This window comes from Adiantum capillus-veneris, chromosome 2 (genome assembly GCF_014529385.1).
Source record: "Adiantum capillus-veneris isolate H3 chromosome 2, ASM1452938v2, whole genome shotgun sequence".
Taxonomy (NCBI): domain Eukaryota; kingdom Viridiplantae; phylum Streptophyta; class Polypodiopsida; order Polypodiales; family Pteridaceae; genus Adiantum; species Adiantum capillus-veneris.
The window spans coordinates 94,337,399-94,363,081 of NC_140932.1; the positions used below are offsets into that span (position 1 = coordinate 94,337,399).

At 43.5% G+C, this 25,683-nt stretch overlaps 1 protein-coding gene across 3 annotated transcripts in view; it reads right to left on the reverse strand.

Annotated features, from left to right (window-relative positions):
- LOC147463211 (uncharacterized) overlaps window positions 1–25,683 on the reverse strand; it is a 76,686-nt gene that overhangs the window by 41,149 nt on the left and 9,854 nt on the right. For all 3 annotated transcript variants that reach the window (XM_086487733.1, XM_086487730.1, XM_086487728.1), the window contains exons 2-5: window positions 13,091–13,281; window positions 11,794–11,915; window positions 11,575–11,686; window positions 11,333–11,480 (exon numbers count right to left, since the gene is read on the reverse strand). In XM_086487733.1, coding sequence (XP_086343859.1) covers window positions 11,333–11,480; window positions 11,575–11,686; window positions 11,794–11,915; window positions 13,091–13,281 — 573 coding nt within the window. The remainder of the gene's footprint in view (window positions 1–11,332; window positions 11,481–11,574; window positions 11,687–11,793; window positions 11,916–13,090; window positions 13,282–25,683) is intronic.

Genomic DNA, 25,683 nt, shown 5'->3' on the forward strand with positions numbered 1-25,683 from the left:
GCCAGAGTGAGAGCCCCTGAGTCATATTTGAAGGCCCTTGGCCTCTAAAAGCAGTTTACATGAAAAGCTTCTACTCTAAAAGCATCTGATACCCAAAAGCTGGCTCAGCGCAAAATATGAATACATACACTACTGCCACGTCAGCGCATAAAACGTGGAATTGTTCGTACAATCCTGCCACATCAGCATGTCGATCGAATTTTCAGGCGTCCATACAGCTGCCACGTCATCAGCAATTTACGCAAGAGAAATTGTGTGTGAGTGGGTCCTGCTTTATTTAATCTCTTTAGGTCACTTGGGCCCCATTGGATGGGGTCCCATAAGTTGGTGGGAACTCTTCTTTAAAAATAGGCCACTTGGCAAGATTTTGCTTCTACTGCTGTTTCTTAGGGTTTAGGCCCCTCGACCAGGATGTGCAAGTCGGCTCAGGTCTTCAGTGGCTTGACACGTCAACATTTTGTGACATCCCCCCTTCTTGAAAGAAGAGTAATCATCCACGATTACAATATATTTGCAAAACAACACAAGTTAGCTCAAAACTTTCAGAGGGTCATTCCAAGAGACAATCAATATTCTCATTTCAAATCGGAGCTCTTGATATCTTGGGTCTTTGACTTCCCAAAAAATCTCATCCAATAAGGAGTATAATTCTCATTCCAGATCAGAGCTCTTGATATTCTGGCATAGCAAAATTAGCCATCGCACAGGTGTCTCGATGCGCTAAAATTACATATCGAAGCAATCTCACCCGATTCAGAATATTCATTGATTGGCACTGTATATACGCCCATCACTCTAGGGCTATCTATCTTTCTATTGCACACTAAGTAATACACTCTCGGCCGTGTGTCTTGAGCTTCCTTCGTCTTCTCCAAGCTGTGTGCGTTTCCCTGCAACCCTGATTCCAACAATTGGTATCAGAGCAGGTCACGTCCTCCCGGGCTTAGTCACTAGCGTCGACAGAACACCCCTGCTCGTTTTCTCAGATTTCAACGAGGCGAGCATCAGTAGGTCGACAAAAGTTTTGGGAAAGCTCGTAAAGCTTGGTCTGCTCAGAATTTCATATCGGGCTGATTTGGACCTCCATTTCCATTACAGCCATGGTCTGCACAAGCAATTTCGTCATTTTGTGCAGAATTTATGTCAGTGCCAATTTCTGCATAACAGGTCCCATACAGTCTACTGCGGGTTATGCTATATAGCGCGTGCTGGCCTCACTCAGTTTCTCCTCATTTCGGGCAGTTTTCACATCAAATGCAGGCATTTTCCATGGCTAACAACAACACAGATGTGTTCAAGATGTTTGTTGTTGAGGACAGATTAGATGGGGACAATTACCCTATGTGGGCTTACATGAGGCAACATGTACTTGTATCAAAGGGAGTTTGGAACATTGTGCAGGACATTATGTACATCCTGGTTCTGTGGATGCTGGCGATGTTGAGCATACTCCAGGTTTTGCTGCCAGGGTTGCTGCTGTCAAAGCTATTTTGCCTACGGCTAAGCAGGCCCGTTGGGATGTAAGAGATGCGCAGGCTCATGCATTGATTGCATTGTCTGTGAAGCACACTATCACTCCTCACATCTGTTCAGCAAAATCTGCAAAACAGGTTTGGGATATTCTAGCAGGTCTTTATACAAGCTGCAATGAGGCTAAAATTGCTTTGCTGCGTAAAGAGATGGAATCGAAGATTATGCATAAGGAAGATGAAATGGACACTTTCCTTGCTGGTGTCAAGGATGTTAATGAGCAACTAATTTCTGCGGGAGAAGTCATTTCTGTCAATTCACTTGTGCATACTGTTCTTGATGCTTTGCCAGATTCTTACCAGACTTTTGCTAGTACTTGGAGACTTATGACCCAAGGAAATCTTGAAGTTGTCAAGTTTGATGCATTATGCACATTGCTGTTGCAAGAGTCACTTTCCAGAAAAAACAGGACTAGGCAGTGTGCAGTTGAACGGGCTTTTATTGCAGCTTGAAGAAAAGGTGGGAACAACAATGTAACCACTTCTTATGGTCCTGCTGCGAGTGGCAAAACTTCTGTTCCTAATGCTTTTGCTAGCAGCACTTTCGTTTGGCAATTCTGGTGATAAGGGCAAAAAGAAGATGCGTTGCCATTATTGTAAGCTAATGATCACTTGATCAAGCAGTGTCCGAAATTGAAGACAAAAGAGGCTAAGAAGAAAGAGGTTGGATCCACTACAGGGTCCAATACAAGTGCAGCGATTGTAAAGTCTTCTGCCAAAGGAGATTGTGATGCTGATGTTGACGCAGAATGGGCATTTAGTGCACATTGCTGTTATGATCCTATTGTCTATAATGCATGTATGTCAGTTGCTGCAAATTCACGTGCGTGGTATTTTGACAGTGGTGCTACAAAGCACATTACCTCACATCATGATTTGTTTACCTCTATTGAGTCTTGTCCCTCATGAGAATACGATGACTTCTGCCAACAATGCCTCTTATCCTGTTCAAGGAGTTGTAAAGATTGTGCTTACTGTTGCAAATGGCAGTTCTTTCACACTTGTTGATGCATTGTATGTACCTGGGATCAAAAAGAACCTTTTGTCTGTATCTGCAGTTGCTAGACTTGGTCTCGTAGTCAAATTTGTGGCTGACAGATGCACAATTCATGATCTCAATTGTGGTGATGAAATTGTTGCATCTCGTCTTTTGTGTCGTGGGATGTATAAGCTCATTTTGTACGACAAGCGTGGACAAAATTTTGCAAATGCACTTGCAGATTCAAGGGCTATTTCGAATGCAAAACTGTGGCATGCACGTTTTGGGCATCTGAATTTTGCAAGTTTGTTGCGTTTGCAAAAATCTGATATGGTTGCTTCTTTGCCGCCTCTTGAAGCACCCGTCAAACATGTTTGTGAAGGCTATATTTTGGGTAAAATAACAGTGTGCTAAGTTTTCAAAGGATGGGTCCGTTCGTGCTATATGCAGATCGCAACTTGTGCATAGTGATGTTTGTGGACCTATGCAAACTCCGGCCTTGGGAAATTACTTGTACTTCGTGACTTTCATTGATGATTACTCCAGGCATGCATGGGTATATCCGTTGAAAGCTAAGTCCAGAGTGTTTATGTGCTTCAAGCAATTTCTTGCTATGGTTGAAAATGTCTCAAAATGTACTATGGGCACCCTCCATTCCAATCGAGGGAGGGAGTATATGTCTCATGAATTTAATGCATTTCTGGCTAGTAGTGGGATAAAACACCAATGTACAGTGCCGTATACGCCTCAACAAAATGGTGTTGCTGAGAGGAAAAACAGGCCTCTTACGGAAATGGCACGATGTATGGTCAAGAGTCAAGCTTTACCACATTCGTTTTGGCTTGAGGTTGTCTTGTGTGCCACTTATGCACTCAACAGGTGTCCTACAAAAGCGTTGCACTCTATGCATCCATATGAAGCATGGCATGATAGAAAGCCATCTATTGAGCACATGCGTGTTTTTGGCTATTTGGCTTATGGTTTAGTGCCTCAAGAGCAACACAGAAAATTGGATGATAAGGCTGTCAAATGCATTTTTGTTGGTCATAGTGATGAAAGCAAAGGTTACAGGTTGTAACATCCAGAAACAAAGCGTATTTTGGTCTCAGGTGATGTTGTGTTTGTGGAAGATTCTGTTCAGCCTTTGCTGTCATGTACTAGAGATAGTAATGTAAGCTCACAGGACATTTATAATAGTTTATTGCCTCTTTTCAGTGGTGGAAGTACGAATGTAAATTCCAATGAGGCAAATGTAAAGCCTATGGGGGTTCCTGAAAATGTTACGGATCAGCCTATCACTGATGCAGATGTACATGATGTACTTGATGAGGAAAGGGCTGAGAATGAGCAAGCTAGATGTATGCCTAAATGGCTGGTGCATACTTTGCGTGACAGTAAATTGGATGCACCTTTGTCTAATCGTACTCGTTCAGGTTCTCGCCATGCATCTTATGCATCAGAGTGTTATGCTTTGGCTGTGTCTAGTTTACATGATGTTGAGGAACCTCTGTCTTTTGATGAAGCAAAAAATTCAGAAAATTGGATGGCTGCCATGCAATCTGAATATGATGCACTTATAGAAAATAACACATGGACTATATGTGATTCGTCTCCTGGAAAAAAGGCCATTGGTACGAAGTGGGTTTACAAGTTGAAACACAAACCGAATGGTGAGATTGATCGTTATAAGGCTCGACTTGTTGCAAAGGGTTATGCACAGCAAAAAGGCATAGATTATGAAGAGACTTTTGCTCCCACTTGTCGTATGACTACTGTGCGTTTTCTTTGTGCATTGGCTGCTCATTTTGATTGGGATGTTCATCAGTCAGACATTGTTACTGCTTTCTTGAATGGTGACATAGTTGAGGATGTTTATGTAACGCAACCTCGCGGTTTTGTCAAGAAAGGACAAGAGGATAAGGTGTGCAAATGTAACAAAGCTTTGTATGGGTTGAAGCAATCTCCTCGTGCTTGGTATGAGAAGGCTGACACTCATTTGGTCAACGAGGCTTTCGTAACAGTCCAACAGCAAGCACATTGTATGTAAAGCCTGAGGGTGATGTACTTCTCATTGTGGTTCTTTATCTAGATGATTTGCTGATCACTGGACCAAATGAGAGACATATTGCTTAATTTAAGGCTGATTTGAATGCTACTTACAAGATGAAAGATTTGGGCCTGTTGCATCATTTCTTGGGTATATAATTTAAGCAGTGTGATGGTGGTATTGCCTTGTGTCAGAAAAGTTGCATAGAGATATTGCTATGTAAGACCTATTGTCACTCCCATGGGAAAGTGTTTAAAATTGAGTCTTCATGATGGTTGTGATCCTGCAGATGTCACTCTTTATCAAACTGCTGTTGAATGCCTCATTTATGTATGCAACACAAGGCCGGATATTCAGTTTGCAATCTCATAAGTCAGCAGATTTATGCATAGCCCAGGATCTAAGCATTGGTATGCAATCAAGAGGATTTTTCGCTACTTGAGTGGCACTTTGCATCTTGGCTTGTTTTATCCCAAGGGGGATCATTGCCGCCAGATTTACATGCTTTTTCGGACTCAGATTGGGCTGGTTGTTATGACACGCGAGTGTCCACAAGTGATTTTCGTTTCATGCTTTGCAGTTCATGTATATCATGGTTGAGCAAGATGCAACCCACTGTGGCCACTTCTAGTTGTGAGGCTGAGTACAGGGCAGTCTTCACAGCTACAGTTGAGTGTGTATCGCTCAGACGCCTTATGGCTGATTTGGGTGTTGGACAAGACATTGCCAACATCATCTATACTGACAGTCAGAGCGCATTGACAGTTGCGAGGAACCCAGTTTTTCATGCTCGCACAAAGCACATTGAGGTGCATTACCACTATGTCAGGGAGAGGCTCTCAGCAAGAAAGATCAACTTGGCTTATGTGCCAACACAGGACAACCTTGCAGATCTTTTCACAAAGGCATTGTCTCGTGAGAAGTTTGAAGCTTTCCGCAAAGCTTTGGGCTTGCTCCCCTTTGTGGACTGATCCTGTCCTCAGGGCATGGCACTTCCCTTTACTCTTCGTGCCAGCTCTCCTTCACCGCATCACTCCCCGAGGGGATTTGTTACCATATACATATGGTGGTGATGTGTGTGAACACACTAGGACCGTCGGGGCATTTTTCCCCTCTTTAGGAGGTTTTTTCCCGTGCATTGTATATACGCCCATCACTCTAGGGCTATCTATCTTTCTATTGCACACTAAGTAATACACTCTCGGTTGTGTGCCTTGAGCTTCCTTCGTCTTCTCCAAGCTGTGTGCGTTTCCCTGCAACCCTAATTCCAACAGGCACATCACAATGCGACACAAATGCTCACATATATATGTTACAAGACATAGAAACATAAAGCCGCCGCTGAACACTCCCCCCGTAAATAACTATCTTGGTTTGGACCATGAGCTATTCAACGACTCCCTCATCACTCCTCCCGAAAATAACCTAAAAAGGTTCAAGCCATGAGATATAGTGTCCTTTTACAACCAAACGCTCCCCAAACCGCAGTCTGCATCGCTTGAAGGTGCTAAGATTAACAACTACTCAGACTTCTTAATACTCCCCCCATAAATAATCATCCAAGTCCGGGACATGAGTAACAACAATGTTATTCTCCCCGAAAATAACCACAAAGGTCCGGGCCATGAGTAAAAGCAGCATCTTTCAAGCATTCAATACTCTCCACGTAAATAACCACAAGGGTCCAGACCATGAGTATGTGCAAGCGTTCTCAAACATCAATCCTCTTCAGTACTCCTCCCAGGAGCAAATGTAATGGAAATGACCTATGAGCATTGAGAATAGCGGAATTAAGAGAACAGTAGTGAGCATTTCTATGAGACTACTTGGAGAAAATAGAGGGTGAACTTGATAAGCGGTAGCAACATAACCATTATACTTGATTAACTTGGCATGAACAATACTTTGTAAGAGGGAATTGGAGAACTTGACAACAATTGAGGACCGGATTTATGTGGAGCCGGTCTCCCTTCCAAAAGGCTTTTGTATTATAATTTCTCCCGTAAAGAGAGACTTGGTACAATACAAGCTTTGTGTTCCTTGAGACCTTGATGTGCAATGAAGATAGAGAGCTTCATGCACCACAATTATGCTCGTAACTTAGCTAAATAAAAGCATTAACTTTTCCCCGGTCTCAATCCCAAGACCTCAAACACCTTCAAAGGTGGAGAGAGCTAGCAGGGAATGAGGGTAGGGAAGAGAAAGAAGAACCATTCTTACAAGAAAGAAATAGTTCCTTACTTATCATCACTCTTCTTGCTTAGGATAGCATAACAGCATAGTAACGAAGATGGAGAAGATGGCAAGCTTTAGCATTGAAACATGGCTCTTGGTTGGATTTGCATTCCATAGCCAAGAGTGTCGGTGTAAGCTCTCAACTTCTCAACAAGCTTAAAGAAGGAGATGGAGTCCTTGCACTTTCACCAAGTGAGAATGAGCACATGTGAGTGTGTATGAGAGAGTACCAAGCGAGAATGAGCACATGTGAGTGTGTGAGAGAGTATACCCCCCAAGCATACCCCCAACTTCCCTCGGTCGACCCCTCCTTGTAGCTCAAGAATGAAATTGATTGGACCCCTACAAGCTTAGTCAATCGCATGCTTTAGTCATATCAAGCAACAATGCTAGCATTAGGACAAGTGTACTTCTTATCCTTTTGAGAGAGAGGACTTGATAAATGCTTAAACAACTTATTTAATTAGCTAAAATCTTATTGGACCTCTTTAGAGGCCAACCAATAGGCTTTAGGCACCTTATGAGGGCAACATGGAGAGGAGCTTGACATGTGTCCTTGTTGCCTCTTTAAACCAGGCTTGCCTTGAGTGAGGGTGTGTGTGTTCTCTCTCATACCCCTACTTGTAGAGCTCGCCTCCCCTCCATATGTAGAGATCGATCCTTGTTGACTTTTGGAACACCTTAAGCCCCTCAAACACCTTAGTCATGAAGCACCTTAAGCACCTTACTCATGAAGCACCTTAAGCACCTTAGTCATCAAGCACGACAAGCACCTCAAGCACCTTAGTCAGCAAGCACGACAAGCACCTCAAGTTTGGGCCGGGTTCCCACCTCAAGCACAGCCCTAGCTTGCGTAAGGTCCTAGGTCTAAGGACTTTTAACACTAACCTTTGGGGGTCTTTAATGAAGCTAACCCTAAGGTCTTTCAACCTCCATTAGCTAGCATTGCTCTTTGACAGACCATCTCTCATCTGGACCCATTGACTTTGGCCCCGTGTTGAGATGGATCCATAAGCACATGTCCATATTCTAACTCTTGTTCCCGTTTATTCTTCCACATTAAATGATCAGTTTAATATGAGAAAATCATTTGGGTCAGTTAGATATTAGATTTTATGACAGCAAGTCACCGATCATTGAAAATAGTATTAAAACCAGAGTCAGACAATTCAAATCGGCACTAAGACAGGTTTAAAACAAATACCGTCCATTTCAAACAAATTCTAAAAAGGATCACCAAATAAGTTCTCAAACAAAATTCAGAAAACTATTGAGGATAGATTCTTCCATAAGGTTGTAACCAACCGCAACATGGTCCATAAGCTCTTTGACATACAGTGTTCCTATAGCAGTGATGGTAGTCCAAGACATAGCAATCACACTAGACCTCCAAGGTTATCAATTCGGGAAGAGACACCTGTTGAAAGATGTCCAAAGACTGCAATTTGTAATCTCCTAGGGTTTCCATGGCAAGCATTTCAAGATACCCCACTCTGCAAGAAGCTGCACTCCGAAGATGTCTACAGGTATGTAACTTCGGGCAAATTTTTTCTTGAAAGCTTAACAAGTCCTTGAGTGTGCGGCTTGGTAGCTATAGGCTTCCACCTTTGCATGGCACTGCTTCTAAGAAAAACAATGGCTTATGCCTCGTAAGACAAAGCGATGAAGACGGGAAAGCACCCAATGCGTAATGGACTAAGGGTGGGAGTGACTAATAAGTTCGGGATCGGTACATTATGATTCTTTGATAAAATTTCTTGTAAAACTTAGAAGCGCCATCTTGCTCTGTAAGCTCTTTCGTAGGACCGGTATGCTTTCAAAAAAGCACAAGCCTAAGCTCTAATACCAATGTAACAGAACGGGCACCACGTGCCAACGGAAAAGAACATATTGAACAACTTTAAGCACTTCAAATAACACTGAACTAAAAGAGATGCACGACACACAAGACGCCGAGTGATGGAGTTCCACTCCAAGAGAGCATTGGCCCCAAACCTTGGCGCCTCTTTTGGTATTTCTTTATATTGCTTCAACATGGTACAACTCCCATGGCTCTACTCTGCGTCTCCCACAGGTAGACTGCCAGAGTGAGAGCCCATGGGTCATATTTGAGACCCTTGGCCTCTAAAAGCAGTTTACATGAAAAGCTTCTACTCTAAAAGCATCTGATACCCAAAAGTTGGCTCAGTGCAAAACCACGTCAGCACGTAAAATGGGAAACTGTCCACACAATCCTACCACGTCAGCATGTCAGCGGAATTTTTGGGCGTCTGTACAACTGCCACGTCATTAGCAATTTACACAAGAGAAATTGTGTGAGTGGATCTTGCTTTATTTAATCTCTTTAGTATCCCATAAGTTGCTTGAAAGTCTTCTTTAAAAATAGGCCGCTCGGCAAGACTTTGCAAGTTGGTAAAACTTATTCTACTACTTCTTAGGGTTTAGGCCCCTTGGCCAGGATGTGCAAGTCGGCTCAGGTCTTTAGTGGCTTGACACATTAGCAGCAATCTGTGACATTCCCCCTTCCTTGAAAGGCTTTGGACTCTAATCAAGAGGTGGTGCCAGATAACAATAACAATAATGATGTTGCATATCTAATGGAGGAGGAGGTGGTGATGGAGCCGAAGGTGGAGGTCAAGAAAGCAATGGTGGTTGCACTTCAAGAGTATCATGTGGTCGCTCTCCTGATGCCATATGCTTGAAGATACCCGAAGAACATCTCCACAGCTCTGCCGTGAAGAGGCAGCAAGGAAATTTTGAGAAGGGATGGGAGAAAAAGAAGTGGGAATCTGAGTATTTTTCTGATAGAAAGAAAGGAAACAAGAGGATGAAAAAAACTCAGATAAATGTGCAAATCCTCCAAATCAATCCAATCATCCATCAGGTTCTACTTTGGTTGTGCAGCTAAATCAATTAATCATTGTACCAGTAACCACATACTAAGCATGAGTCTCATCCTGAAGTTTTTGAGTGGAAGGACTTTGGATTTTCTTCCTCCATACCCACCTCCATATCGATAGAATTAAGCTTTGAGTTGCAGAGGGCAAAGAAGCAGTTGGAGCTTTGATCCCACTATAACCACTTTTGAGGAGTGGTATGACGGAACACCAAAAACTACACAATTTGTAAAACTTGATACACTAATACTCCAAAACCAAAAAAGAAAGTGAATGGAGGTAGAGAAGGTTCGGAGTAGGGTGCCCCTGCACTTGGTCCCTGTCCCTGTCCCTGTTAGCGAACCCGGATAGGTATTCTTTATTGATTAGATGTGTGTACAACAGACGGCAGTAATCTGCAAGTCTTTGGGTTGATGTTGAATCTCTCTGCGTGTGTGTATCTATGTTGTGCCAAGTGCCACACACTTGGTGCCTTTCTATACTCCCCAAAAGGTAGCAACACCAACTCTAAAAACACACACACTAGAAGTGGGCCCGAATAATCAGCCCAAACTCAGATTTTTATAAGCAAAAATGGAAAAAGCAGGGTGATCGGTAATAGAGATGCAAACAATGACTTGGGGGAGAGAGAGAGAGAGAGAGAGAGAGAGAGAGAGAGAGAGAGAAGAAGAAGAAGAAGAGTATTTTAACGTCGTAGGAAACTATCCCAAGAGACCTTAAAGATCTATCCTACGGGGAGAGAAATGTTATATAACATCTTCAAAAGGCCAAAATGACCTACGAGACCAAAAGGTTACATCCATGTGCAACTCTAGTACAATTTCTGGGTAACATGTTAAAATTACATAAATGAGGATACCTAGAGTGGGTAGGTATGAGCCTACCCTACGTCGTCATCACTACATAATACATCATATCAAAACATATGGGGAGGGGTACATTCCCATGAGGGCTAATGAGGTGTATGATGGGAAAGTGTACAATGGTGATCGTCCCATGAACTCTCGCATGGGTCTCTGCAGTATGGCCTCAATGTCCTCCACCATAGTCAGCTCTCCGGCGGGGGGGGGGGGGGGGGGGGTTTGCTTGATGTCGCTCACTGATGCCCTGTAGCCTCTGATGTAGACCTCGTCTATGAGAGTTACTCTATCACTAGGTGAGAGTGCTTTTCGGAAAGAGAAGGCCAAGGCAACTCTAGAGAGAGGTAGATAACAGGTGGTTTTTTCTAAAGAGAAACTTCTGCAGGTTTTAGAGAGACAAAATCTGAATATCTAGAGAGAGTATATTCAGCAGATTCTACAGAGACAGAATTTGGTAGGAGAGACAAAATCAGAAGTTCAGTTTTAGAGAGAGAAAAAAATTATTGCACCGCTATGAAAATTCTTGCCAACATTCAAAAATTGGCAGGGACCACCTTTCTAGGGATAGAAAGTCTATGACTGGTTGGGCACTTTGCTTTTTTCATATGCATGTCCGTTCGAGACACAAAAACCCTAACCCTAAAGCCCGTCACACTAGACAAGGGACAGCGTTTACAAAATAATTGGGCAAACTTCAAAGGCTACTAAAATCAGCAACAAGGTTCAGCACATGAGTAGTTTATTGAAATAAGACTAGCTACATAAAATTGCAGAGAGACACCAACCTGTGGCCTAACAACCTCCAAGTCCTGAGTAGAACAAAACACTGAACCAGAAGGAAGCTTCACAAATATTCGAAATGTCAAACATATCTTGACATCCACAAGCTCGCATGGGGACGGTCCAGTAAGAACCAGTCTGACACCAAAGACCCTGCATTAAGCCCACGCATAACTTCAAATCACACGGAAGTTTACCTTTAATTGCCATGTGAATCTCAGATCAACCCAACAAATTCCAGCCTTACTTGTGTATTTCCTGTTGTTCAAGCCCCAAGACTGGTAATAAATCATCGGTCTTAATAATTGCCTTCTTAGAGAACCGTATCGGGTAGGATGGTTGAGACATTCGAGCAAAAACTGCACACCCCAAAAAACGTACGTAAACAGTTTAGAAGGGTAAAGCATCTACGGATGCAAGTGCAAGAGCACGGTAAACTAAGAGATAAAAGTATAACTTAAAGTACCGGCACCACTTAGAAAAACAAATAGGAATTGTGCCATCAATGTGTTTATATTGGCCAAAAGAAGGCAAAAAGGTGAATGAGCATCAATTGGTGACCCTCCAAAAGTTGTGGAAAGAGACAACCTGCGACCGCCACAAGGTCAATTTCAGGTCACCTTAATCAATTATGACCCAAAATAAAACTAATTCTGTATGGGATGATATCTTGCATGAATAACGATCCTTTAGATAATAATGAAACAAAATTGCAAAGATAATACATGAAGTTTACCTAACACTGAAGTGGATCTAGCGTGCAAATCACAATTCACATTACTCATATGACATGGTTTTTGACATTGCCTAGAAAGATTTCAGAGACCCTACAAACAAGCTTATGTTGCATTGCAAGAAAAACTTGGCCCACACATTTTGTAAATGCTTGACTGCATGGTTCCCAGAAACGACTATTTGGGCCTTGGAAATGGCATGACCGTTTCCTGCCTATTCTGCCTGCTGAAAACGTCATTCCTGATCAACCTTTCTGCATGATTATATGAGAGAAAAAATTTCAACCTGTTTTTTTGCAGCATGTTTCTTGTGCACAATCTGTAGAGTGTGTGTCTGCAGACATTGCAGCAGGTCGCTCATGGTTCAGTGCCAAGAGGGCAGAGCCCTCAGACAGAAGTCCATATCATAGCCTTGGGCCCTCCACGATCCCTTGGCTCCGCCTTTATGGTAGCCTCACCATGTCTACATACATTAGGCAGGATGTTTTCTCTTAAGTGATGATGAATTTGTCAATAGGGACGTAGCTTGTCAATTTTAATGCAATGTCTACATGTAGACGGCGCTGTAGAAACAGTGCTGTTCAAAAACAGAGTTTCAGATTTACCAACATCTTGGATCCTGTTTCTGATGTGCCTGCTTACCATGCTTTAGTGCATGAAACAAACATCTAGGAGTGCTCTCTTTATGTGAGGAAGGAACGACTGCATACAATTAGAGGACTCTTGTCCTTTGTGAAGTTTATGAGTCACTTTTGGCTCTCAACATTTGACTGCCTTCGTTCATGAAAAAACAAAGTTACATACAAGTCCTTCATTGGAAAGCTTTAAAACCATACAGCAATTTTAGCACAGAAATCAGAGGCACACAATAAATGCTCAAGATCTAAGAACATTATTTCTAAATCTTTAAATTCCGTCATTCACAAAATGCAAAAATTACATACAAAGATATACAAGAGCTCCACAAAGGTGCAACTAGAAAAAATAATCAAGTTCGGTACTAAATGAAAAATCAGAAAAACCACTTACGCATATAGAAAAACATTTAAAAAGGTCAAAAATTGCTCCTTTGCTCCAACATAAGAGCCCATTGTTGCATCATTTGGAACCACACCATTGAATGTGAGCCCTTCCACATCTAGCAAATATAAGGGAGTAAAGAGTAATCCTAATACAACAGGAGCAAACAAGACTCCTATTGAAAAATAGCAAATAGGCATCTGCATTCCAGCCAACACCAAAATAGGATGAGATGTTGCTTTATAATTGAGACAATTATGACATCAAAGTAAATTACTTGATAGAATGAGAAGATCTTAAAGTGGGCCGCTTTGTGTGTGTGAGATACCAACTTGCTTATATGCACTATGCACACACGCGCGCACGCACACACACACACAGATTCTTCCATCTCTTTGAAATAGACGCCCACTTATGGACTACACTCCCAAATGCATGCTGCAAAAAATACGAGACCAATACTTCACTTCACTCCAAATAGAAAAAGACAATGTTCAAAGCAACCAAAGCCACAACTCTACCCCATATTTGTTTAGAAGGTTCTTTGAAAGTTTGACAAACAACAATATACATACGACTCACCAGAAAATCTGAGCAGTATAATATCATGAAAAGATAAAGCTAGACACCGTTTCCAAATAAATGCACAAGGTCAAATAATATCAGTACGCATGCACATGCAAACACAACAGAGTTTGTGGGGCATTATATGTCTTGAAATGTAGTAATGTGTGTCTCTGAGGCTGTGTGCACTACATGCACGTGCGTAAAGTGCACACAACATGCAGACGCCTGTTGTGTGTGTAGCCAGCGGGCACATGTGGTTTTTACAAATAAAGAAAAGGTGAGTGCACACGTGTGAGAGTCGTACATACAAATGTGGATAAAACTCTTTACAGCTCTCTGATCAGCAGTTTTGGGGGTTAAGACATTTGAGCACCAGGACCAGTTGCAGAAACTCTTCACTGCACAGAAATTGCAGGTTGCAGAAACAGGTGCGCAAGTAAATTCTCTCTCTCTCTCTCTCTCTCTCTCTCTCTCTCTCTCTCTCTCTCTCTCTCTCTCTCTCTCTCTCTCTCTTGCTGCTTGCGACACAATCATCATGCCTAAGCCATGCAACCCGTACTGGAAGGAGCACACCAATGTCATCCGCATTATCAACACTCTAGGCCAAGCAGGTTCCGGCACTCGACGATGGCAATGCAAGTACTGTAATTTTCAACTCACGAGTACAATTTCTCGTGTCGTCAAGCACCTGACAGGCATTGGCACGACCAACAATTTTGGAGGGTGCAAAAAGGTTCCACAGGATATTAGGGACAAGCTGATTGCAAAGAATTTTCCGGGAGTACCAACACCAAAAAAAAATACAGGTGGATAGCACACACAAGATGCTCTTATTGGAAATTTTGGTGGTTCATCTTCCGAGGTTCAAGAGGAGCAACCCACTGTTGGTTCTAGTAGAAAGAGGGCTAGAGTTGTGGAGGAGGAGGAGGATGGAAGTGATATGGATGCACATAGGCAAAGCACCTTGCCTTCGCGTGTGAACTCTCTTTCTTGGGTGAAGGAGCGTCAAAAGGTGGCTGAGATGGAGATTGCTCGCACTCTCATTGAGTGCAACATCTCCTTCAATGTTTTGAGAATTGAGCAATGGAAGAGGATGGTCCGGGCTATAGCTGATGTTTGCCACACATATTCATGGTTAGGGGTGGAGTATAAGAAGATGTAAACTACAGTGCTTGATGAGCAGAAGGCTTTGATAGATAAGGCTTTGGTCCCGGTCAAGGCAGGTTGACAGCAGTTTGGGTGCACCATCGTATTAGATGGCTGGAGTGATGTTCGTAGGCGGCACATCATTAATATTCTTGTGTCGTCTTGTCTTGGCACATACTTCTTATGCGTTGTGGATGCAGGGAAGGCCGGAGAGTGCATCAGTGGTGAGTTTATCTTTGGGCACATCAAGAAAGCTATTGAAGAGATTAAGCCAGAGAATGTGGTACAGGTTGTGATTGACAATGCCTCAAATTGTAAGCGTATGGATGAAATGGTCGAGGAAGCTTACCCTCCAATTTCGTGGACTCCATGAGTTGCGCATTGTCTGGACTTACTTATGGAGGATATAGGCAAGTTGCCTTGGGTATTGCCTATTGTTACAATTGCCACTAAGATGACCACCTTTTTCCGCAAAATACATCAAGCTTTAGCTATCTTCAGGAGCCACAGTACACTTGACATGGTGTAGCCCTCGAAGACCAGGTTTGCTTATATGTATTTAGTGCAACAAAGACTCTTCAAATTGAGGGATCCACTTCTTCAGACAGTCGTGGACCCAAACTGGAGATTGATGCATCACTCGCAGACGGAGCCCACTAAATACATACAGCGACGGGTGCTCAATGAGTCCTTTTGGACACGAGTTCAGAGTTTGACATTGGCATTGCAACTAGTGTATGTGCTACTTCAAGTCACAAACATGGAGGGCTCTACATTGGGCTTAGTATATCATCTCTTCATGGAGATGAAGTGACACATTACAGAGTGCAAGTCTTTGACACAGAACTGGTGAGTACTTGTCTTTTGAAATTGATTATTGATTTCGTTGCAAATCTTCTTGAATTTGCCAATTCAACTTTGTTTTATTGCTGAAATTTTCAGCCGAGATGACATCATGGCCATTGTAGAAAGGAGATGGGCTTTCATGAGTCGTCCCATTCATGGGATGGCTGCATTGCTTCATCCTTTCGACAAGACGCCATAGCTTTTCCATGAGAGGAGTCTCTTGAAGATCAAGGATGATTACATCAATATGATGTACGACATTGACGATCAGCTAGAGATTGATGCTGAGATGATCAGCTTCATGAACAATCTAGGACCATCCTTTGCTAGAGCTGTGGAGTTGAGGCCAGAGGCTACCAAGTTTCCTCTTACATGGTGGCAGAATTATGGGAGACAAGGTCTTCCAACGCTTACACATCTTGCTTTACGAGTACTTTCACAGATAATTGAACATCTTGAGACTTATAGTTTTTGTACTTACTATTGCCATATATTAAATCTCAATGCTCATTGCTATAGGATTGCTCGGCTGGTGCATGCGAGCGCGACTGGAGCGGTTATTCCTTGATACATACGAAGATCCACAATCGTCTCAGCACTTCTCAACTAGAGAAGTTAGTCTATTGCCAAGCAGCAATGAGGCTTGTGCGAGCCTACCACGCTTTGGGAACACCCAAGCAGGTCCACTATTAACTTTCACATGAATGATTGAATCATAAAACCTTGATACACTCGACCATTGAGTACTTAGTACATACTTAATAATATTTCCTCAATTTTCAACAGGCGGATCCAACAAGCGTGAAGATGGTGGCAAATCCTAGTGCTATGGACGAGGTGGAGCTGCAGAAATGAGGAGGAGGAGATTATTCGGCTGCTTCACAGGGAGTTGGAGAGTGTTGATCGGCGTGTGACGAGGTCACGTGAAACCGGCCCGTGGGGCGGTAGGCGTTGGCTTTCACCCGAAATTCTTTACTTTAGACACACACAGAGCACTTTGCAAAAAGAACCTGCGACGGGAATTAACACTTGAATACACACACGGCTCAGTATCCCCATGCAATAGATGACTTTCCCGACGCATACGAACACTTTGCAAAACCTGGCGAGAATCTGCAGCGCGCTGATTTCTCTGTTTTCTGCCCCAAAAATGCGCCAGATCACCTCTACAACGGTCCCCTTGCGTCCCCGAACCTCCTGGGGGTATTAGGGGCCGTTTAGGGCCGAAACCCTAAACCTGCAAAAATACACAGCAGGCTGTAATTCCCTGTTTTTGGCTCTGTTTCACGTGCCGGTCGCATCTGTAGCAAGTCCTCGAGCTCCCGCACCTGTAGGGCTACTTGCCCTTTGAATCAGACGAGATTTCTCACGTGGAACCTCTCCGAATTCACCTGTACCTGCGGGGGATTAGGCACTAGCTAACCCAGTACCTGTGCAAGAGGCTCTTGCCTCGGCAATCGCGCATGAACACACACAATTGTACATCAGTCAAATGAAAAGCCCTCTTGTGGGGCATCACATAACTGCACGTAAGGGAGAGAGAGAGCGGTGTGTAGCGTGCAGGGCATCACTCCTGGCACCACACTGTACATAAAGGGAAAGGAAGCACTCCATAGCTCTTAACCTGTGGCAGGAAACTCAAAAATGAGCCTCCCAGCTATAAATTCAGTGCCACTTCTTGATGCATGAGGCAAGTGCACAAAAATGTGCCACTTGGCGCATTTACAAGCATTTTCCCGTTTCGGGTTTGCCGCTTAAAAATCTCCCGACTGGTTGCTCAGTTGACTTCGCGGCAGAGTTGTAAAATGTTCCCCTAGTCATACCGGAGGTAATGACGCGAACACATTTCACGGCCCAAAATAGCAGTTCCCTAAATTTTAGAAAATGATTCCGTTGGGCTCCCAATGGTCTTCTGACCATCTATCCTCATTGGGACTGCATCCAAAAGTGCAATGTGGCCCAACTATCGAATACTTTCAGTTGGTAGTCCCACCTTGACTTTATGCCTTTATTGAGTTCACTTCCTAGTATCCACCAACTTGCTAAGTGCGACGGGGGGACCTATATGATCTTGCTCTAAGCCTACACATCCTCTTACTATACGAATTCCAGTGCCGACCGCTTCCCGTCTGCAGGTGAAACTACCGTTCACATTGGCCATACAATGTCCGACCGTTTGCTACTTCAAAAAGAGGGTCTCAAAAATAAAACAAAACCCATTGGAAAGAAACCAACAACTAAAGTTAGCAGTTGCCACGTCCTCGTGGCATAGTTAACAGCTCAAAAAGAGGGTCTCAAAAATAAAACAAAACCCATTGGAGAGAAACCAACAACTAAAGTTAGCAATTGCCACGTCCTCGTGACATAGTTAACAATTGCCGCGTCCCCGTGACATCACGCGCACGAGCTTGGGCTATTCCTCTGTGTGAGCATGCTCCAGACCCAGATAGTGCTCGAAGGGAGAGCATTCGTAAAGGGAAGCTTCCTGTTCGTTCTTCTCGAGAAGAGGCAAACGAGGCAGTTCGTCTCATTGAGGCTTCGACAGATGTAGTAGAGATGATCTACATCAGGCACAGGTGTCCGTGATGGCAGAGCCAGAGTACGACAATGTCACAAACTGGTGACGTGGCTGGCTGCCCACAGAAGGGTGACATGGTTGCCCAGTGCTCACACACACACACACACCCGCTGCAGCAGTACCGAAAATGAGGCGGATTTGCTGACGTGGCGCTGCTAACGTGGCGCTGCTAACGAACAAGCCCGCAGACTGACACGTGGCAGCTGTACGGACACCCGCATTTTACGGCCTGAATTGCGGCAGTTTGCGCCAGCTGTTGGTCATTGCTTTTTCTACGCAAATTAGCAAGAGAAGAGAGAGAAAGAGCCTTTTTGCATAATTTGCTAAGGCTTGAGAGAGAAAAAAAAAGTTTGAACTGCTTTATTTCCCAAAGCTTTTAATTTCAGCTTTTGGGGCTCTGCTTTTGGCATCCCTTGTACTCTTTAAATAAGCGGACTGGCCTCTCACAACTCGAAGCATCAGGACGCAAAGTCTGAGTGTGAGCGCCTGCACGCACTCTTGTACTTTGAACTCAGATTAATACAAAAAGAAATACCGAAAGGGGCGCCGGTCTTTGGGGCCAATATCTCTAGGCACGGAACTCCGTCGGGCCAGTGTCGAACAAATTGTGAACTGTGAACTGTTTTGAAGTGGTTATTTGGTGCTGTTGCAGTAGATTCTTGACTTGGAGTGTCCAAGTCTATTACAGTGGTATCAGAGCAAGGCCGATTTCTCTTCTACAAAAAATCCGATCCCTAATTTTTTTCCGCGGCACCTATGGCTTCAGGCAAGGACCAGTCGACTCCCTCTGCATCCGGAGATGCGGGAAGGGATCACAACGAAGAATCCAGCAAGGAGTATGGCCCACCTCGGCCTACTCAGGCGGAGCGTCGAGAGATGGAGCGTCAACGATTGATAAGCGATGCAACAAAGATGATGCTTAATTTTGCCAAGGACCCGAAAATAACAAAATATATGAGCAAGACCTCTTTGGAGGAGGTGCACACGCAGTGGCAGAAAACCACAGAACCACCCCGAAAACCACTGTCAAGAAACCTCCCTACTCCCAAGAAGTATACAGAGAAAGAGTTAGAAGAGGTGGTTGATGCACGAATTGCTCAGCTTTTTGACACGCAAAACAAAGTTAAAAAGAATGACAAACAGCAGAAGAAAGACACTGACTTCCCGGTTATTTGGATCATCAATCGACATTTGAAAAGGCAAAGAAATAGAAAAAGCGTGTTCGATTTGAAGGAGTACCTCTTCTTCTTCTTCTTCTTCTTCTGCTGACAGTTCTTCTAGCTCATCTGACTCGAGCGAAGAAGACAGAAAAAGCAAAAAAGCGAAGCAAAAAGCAACGCTTCAGAAAGGGTAAGAAAAAGGCAAAGAAGTCTAAATCTCGCCCCGTGAGTGACAGTCCTACAGAAGACTCGTCTAGTTCGGACTGGGATGACAGCAGCTTTTATGCAAAGAAGAAGAATTTTTACAAAGCCAACCAGTATGACTTTCTGGAAGACAAAAGCAAGAAAGTTCGAGAGTTTAAGGAAGGTGGACAGTCAATTGAATTTGACACGTTTTCTGGTTATAGAGATGCTTCAAAGGCTTGTCTTTTGTACAGCAGTTTGACATTGCTTTCGCGGGAGGGCATTACTCCGAGCACTCTAAGATTTGGAGAGCTGCCTCTTACTTTAAGGGGAATGCTCGAACTTGGTGGTCCACGCTTCTATTAAACAAGACTGCACCAGTTAAATGGCTGCAATTCAAGAGGCTTTTTATTTCTTCTTGGTTGACTCGAGAGTATGAACGCGAGATACGAACTGTGTAAGGATTCTAGGTGCTAATCCTTAATTAAGTACTTAAACTCATGATTAAGACTTAAGAAACTAAAACTGAACTTAAAACAAGACTTAAAAGACTCTGTGTTTGATTGATTGAAAGTGTGATACAAGAGTTCCTTTTATACGAATTGAATAGTCATCAGCGAAGAGGCATGTCTCTTTGTGAAGAGACATGACTTTAGGCGAAAAGACACATCCTTCCGGCGAAGAACTACAACCATTGGGTGAAGAGTCGCATTCGTAAGGTGAAGGGGTGTGACCAGTCGTCGAAGGAGTGTGGCTTTTGGCGAAGAGGTATGTCTTTTGGGCGAAGGGGTGTGACCATTCGAGAACAGGAGTCCTCCTGGGTTAGTCACACTTCGCATCTGCATCTGTAATGAATCAAGAAGAGTGTAGCAAGTCACAATCGTGACATTCCCTCCCATTTAGATTAAAACCCCGTGTTCAGATGAAAGTCTTCCGCTTTTCAAAGAATTCTTGAAGGAGGTTTGGGTACTGCTGCATATCTTCATCCGTCTGCCAAGTTGAGTCTGACTCATCAAGATCCATCCACTTGACAAGAAAATCTGTTGTGATCTTTCGTCTTGTTTCTTTTTGTCTAACATCAAGAACAAGAATTATGTGTTCATCCTCAATTTCTGGCACATAAGAAGATAAGTCTGGAATTGGCGAATCTCCTTGTATGTATTGTTTGAGCCAAGAAATGTGGAAAGTTGGATGAAGTTTTCCCCATGAGAGTAGAAGTTCCAACTTGTAACTGACAACTGAGTACTTCTTGATTATTTTGAAAGGTCCATAGAAGCGAGGGCGCAACTTTGGAAAGACCGATTTCATAGTTTTGTAGCGATAAGAGGTGCTACATATAATAAAACCAAATCTCCCTCTTGGAAATCTGCATGTCGTCGATGCTTATTGGCTTGTTTCTGGTACTTTTGTTGGACATGAACCAACTTGTCACGTACTTGAATAAGTACATCTTGCATTTCTTGAACCAACTGATCTGCTAGAGCTACTTTGTGTTGAAGAACAAAGTTTGTCGGTATAAGAGGAGTATGCCCATAAGCTGCTTGGAATGGAGTCATGCCAGTTACTGAATGGATAGAGTTATTGTATGCGAACTCTACAAGTGGCAAATACTCTTCCCATGACCCCAATCGAATTTGTATGTAATGTCGAAGCATTTCTTCCAAAATTTGATTCACTCTTTCTGTCTGCCCATCAGTTTGAGGATGGTATGCTGAGCTGAATAACAAATTTGTACCAAGGGAATTGAAAAGGGATGTCCAAAAATGTCCTGTGAATTTTGGATCTCTGTCTGAAACAATAGACTTTGGTAATCCATGTAATCTGAAAATGTGTTGCACAAACAATTTGGCAACGTCTGGTGCCGAGGCAGCTTTCTTGCAAGGAATAAAGTGTGCCATCTTTGAAAACCGATCCACCACTACGAGAATCTGTGCATTGCCTTTTTGAGAACGAGGCAATGTAGTGATAAAATCCATGCTGACACTTTCCCATCTTTCTTGAGGTACGGGCAAAGGATGAAGTAACCCTTGAGGAAGTTGTCGAGAAGCCTTCATTGTTTGATAGGAATGACAAGCTTTGACAAACTTGATAACATCTTGCTACATTTGTGGCCAAAAATATGTTGCAGATAACAATCTGTATGTCTTGTTGATGCCTGGATGAGCAGCAAAAGGGACTTCATGATGTTCTTGGATTAAAATTTTCCGCAATGGTATATTGTGTGGAACACAAATGCGATCAATGTAATACAGCAAGTCATTGACCATGGTGTAAGCTGCAAACATATTCATCTCTGTAGGAGTCGGAGTAGAGGATTTAAGAGCTTGAAATGCATCCCCAAAATCTCGATCTGTCAAATACTCATGCTTGAAACAAGCAGGTATTTCCATCTGCACACCGGAAATGGCAAAGTTGATGGCTCGAGGAAGGCGGCTTAAGGCATCTGCAACTACATTTGCAAGGCCTGGCACGTATTGAATAATCATATGAAAATTTGCCAAGAACTCAACCCATCGTCCTTGACGAGGATTCATCACAGGTTGAGTAAAAATGTATGTCAATGACTAATGATCTGTCTGCACCACGGAATCTGCGCCAAGAAGACAAGTGCGGTAAGCATGAACAATGGCTAAAAATTCCTTGTCATAAACTGGGTATCTCATTTGTATGGCTGAAAATTTGCGGCTGTCAAAAGCAATGACACGCTCATTCTGCACAAGAACACCTCCAAAAGCACGATCTGACGCATCGGTCATGACCTGAAAAGGTTAAGTAGGATCTGCAATAGCCAAAACTGGAGTTGTCGTCAAGGCATGTTTAAGGGCTTTGAACGACTGTTCTGCTTCTTCAATCCATTGAAGTTTATCCTGCTTGGTAAGCTCAGTCAAAGGAGCTGCAATGTCGAAGAATTTGTGGACCTTGGTATGATAGAAGTTTGCAAGTCCCAAAAAAGAGCGCACATCTGAGATGGTGAGCGGTAAAGGCCAATCCACTATGACCTGTATTTTCTTGGGATCGAATGCAACACCACTGGCAGAAATAATGTGACCAAGGTATTCCACCTGATTCTTGAAGAAATCACTTTTCTTCTTATTGATGTATAGCACATTGGTTCGCAAAACTTGGAAGACAAGCTTCAAATGTTCCTTGTGATCAGCCATCGTTCAACCGAAAACTAAAATGTCATCCAAATACACAGTCACGAACTTGTCCAAGTACGGTCCGAATATTTCGTTCATCAGCGTCATGAAAGATGCCGGGGCATTGGTTAACCCAAATGGTAATACCAGAAATTCATAGTGACCATACTTTGTGCGAAAAGCTGTCTTGTACTCATCACCAATGCGAATGCGAATTTGGTGATACCCTGATTTTAGATCAATTTTGGAGTATATCTTTGCTCCCAGTAACTGATCAAATAACTCGTCAATGTGAGGCAGGGGAAACTTGTTTTTGATCGTCAACTTATTCAAAGCACGATAGTCGATGCAAAGACGCATAGATCCATCTTTCTTTTTGACCAACAGAATAGGAGCTCCAAAGGGACTTTTGCTTGGGCGAATATGACCTTTATCCAACAAATCTTCTAGCTACCGCTATATCTCTTGAGATTCTGAGTATGAAACTCAATAAGGGGCTCGAATTGGTGGAGGTTGGTCGGGGATCAAATCAATGGGATGATCCACGGGACGCCGAGGAGGCAAAGTTGTTGGTAGCTTGTCGGGAAACAAGTCCAAATGTGGTTGAAAGAAGGGTTGCTGCAAATAGGCAATGTTTGAGGAGGATTTAACTTCTACTTCTTTTGCACCGGGTTTAACATCTCTTAACATGATTAAGGCAGTAGCACAATCACGTTTTCGAACCAGCCGTTTGACTTGTAAAGCAGAAACCAATATAATGGGTTTGGTACTGAAAAGACCACGAAGCTCTATTTCCTGTTGCTTGTGAAAGAGTCGAATTGAGTGATCTCTGAAACTGATTATTGGATCATATTGAAATAACCAAGATTGGCCAAGGATCAAGTCGTAATGTGACAAGGGCATAACTGAAAAACCAAGCTGATCCTGTTAATCCTGAATCTGAAAATCCAACTTTTCAATCCTTTTGTTGCACTCGAGGAAGGAACCATCAGCAAGTTCTACTTGGTAAGCTGCCTCACTAGGTTGAGTTTGAAGGCGCAGTTTAGTAATCAAAGATGTGCTGACGAAATTAGTAGAACACCCACTATCCACAAGAACATTGATTGGCTGCTTGCCAACAAAGCCAAGGAGGCTAAGAACCTGATTCGAAAGATCCACTGGAGCAGTGACGTGATTCCGAGCATTCATCATTAAGGCACTTACAACCTTGGAAACTTGAACACAATGTGCTGCTTGTTTGCCTTTGTCTGGGACAGGAGGTTGGCTGTGGATAGGTTCTGAAATTGTGGTCTCCATGTGAGAATTCTGGCGAGGATTTAAAGGATTTGGCTTCTTGGGGCATTCATACCACCTGTGATCTCCATGACAAATTGTACATAATCCTGTACGGTTGGAGTTAGAGGTTGAAGGAGCTGATGAAGAGGATTGTTGTCCAGAGGACGTATTCGGCCGAAAATCACGACGACCATTCCTTCTATGGTTGGGACGATTGTTTCGTCGATTCTGATTATTTGCCGAAGAGGAGGCTATGGAAGTGGCTGCTTGTCCAAAAGATTGGGTTCGAAAAGAAGTTTGTCCAGCAGAGTATTGTCTCGAAGAGTGAGCTCCTGAGAAAGAACGTTGATTCTGACCACCTTGTCCTTGGTAATTACGTTGTGAAGAGCTTGCAGAATTGGAAACTCGATCACCAGGAAGGAAACTTCTGAGTGGGCGCCGATTGTCGCCAAGACGCTCAACATAAGCGATTGCAGCATCTAGTGTGGCAGGGTTAAATTTATGGACATCATCTCGCAAGGAAGGCTCAAGTCCATCAACAAAACTGTGGAGTTTGTCGAAAGGACTGAGAGTCTCTATCTCAAGAGTTAATTTCTGAAACTCTGAGATGTACGCGGCCAAGGAACCAGTTTGGCTCAGGCGGCGGAGAGAAGACCGGGCGTGAAAATCGGCATTTGCAGGCTCAAAAGCCTTGCAAAGAACGCGTCGGAATTTGTCCCAAGTAGCGGTGATTTTTCCATCTTTAATGCGGCGACACCACCAAAGGAATGCAGTATCCTTTAGTAGAGAGCTAGCCAAAGAAACTTTCTTGCTTTCAATGAGATCAGTATTTGAAAAGTAAACCTCCATTTTGAAAAGCCAATGGTCCAGCACGCGCTTATCGCGGCGACCGTTGTATGGCTCGGGCAACTTTGCATCTATTTTCTTTTTTTGTGCTGTGTTTATTATCTTAAAAAGATATTTCAATTCAGGATTGTCTACCTCTGGTTCCGGAGCTTCGACTTGCTCAGGAAGTGACTCTGCTACTGAAGAAACTGAATGTGTAGCTGGCTGCGTCCTCGAAGAAGAAAAGGCCTGCAGGACATCCAAACGTGCGGTCATCGATGCAAGACCGCTGGAGAGGGCCTCCTGGAGGACGGATATCTGTTCTCTGAGGATGGCTATCGGATCGTCTGGTGCAGCACTGCCTATCTCTGACATTTTGACGGCTCAGAGGGAATATCTCGGAGAGGCTGGAGAGGTGTGGTTGCCGTAAAAGGGTGAAGCTGCTGCTGATGCTGCGTCCCACTCCTCTAAGAAATCTGGTCCAAGATCCGAATCCTCGATATCTTCCACCTCGTCGATAGGAGGTGTGTCGTCTGGCGTCAAAGGCGTGTAGTCCAGATGCTGTAACTCGCTGTGAACCCGAACTAAAGGCTGATGGGAAATGATGTCGTTTACTGAATCCACGCGACACTCCGTCAGAGAATAGGCCAAGTGGGGGTACCAGCCCAGTATGTGCTCGTAGTGTGGCAAATGAAGAGGCTCGCACGTAACTATGATATGCCACACCACCCAGCCCTGTGAGCGCGAGGCATGCCGATGAGTGACATAAACCAGGTAATTTTGTGGCAACACTGCTGGCTGTAGTGCAGGTACAGGAGCAGGCTCGGGTACCAGAATGAAGTCGGGAACCTGTCTTTCCTCTGAAACTTGAACTGGAGATGG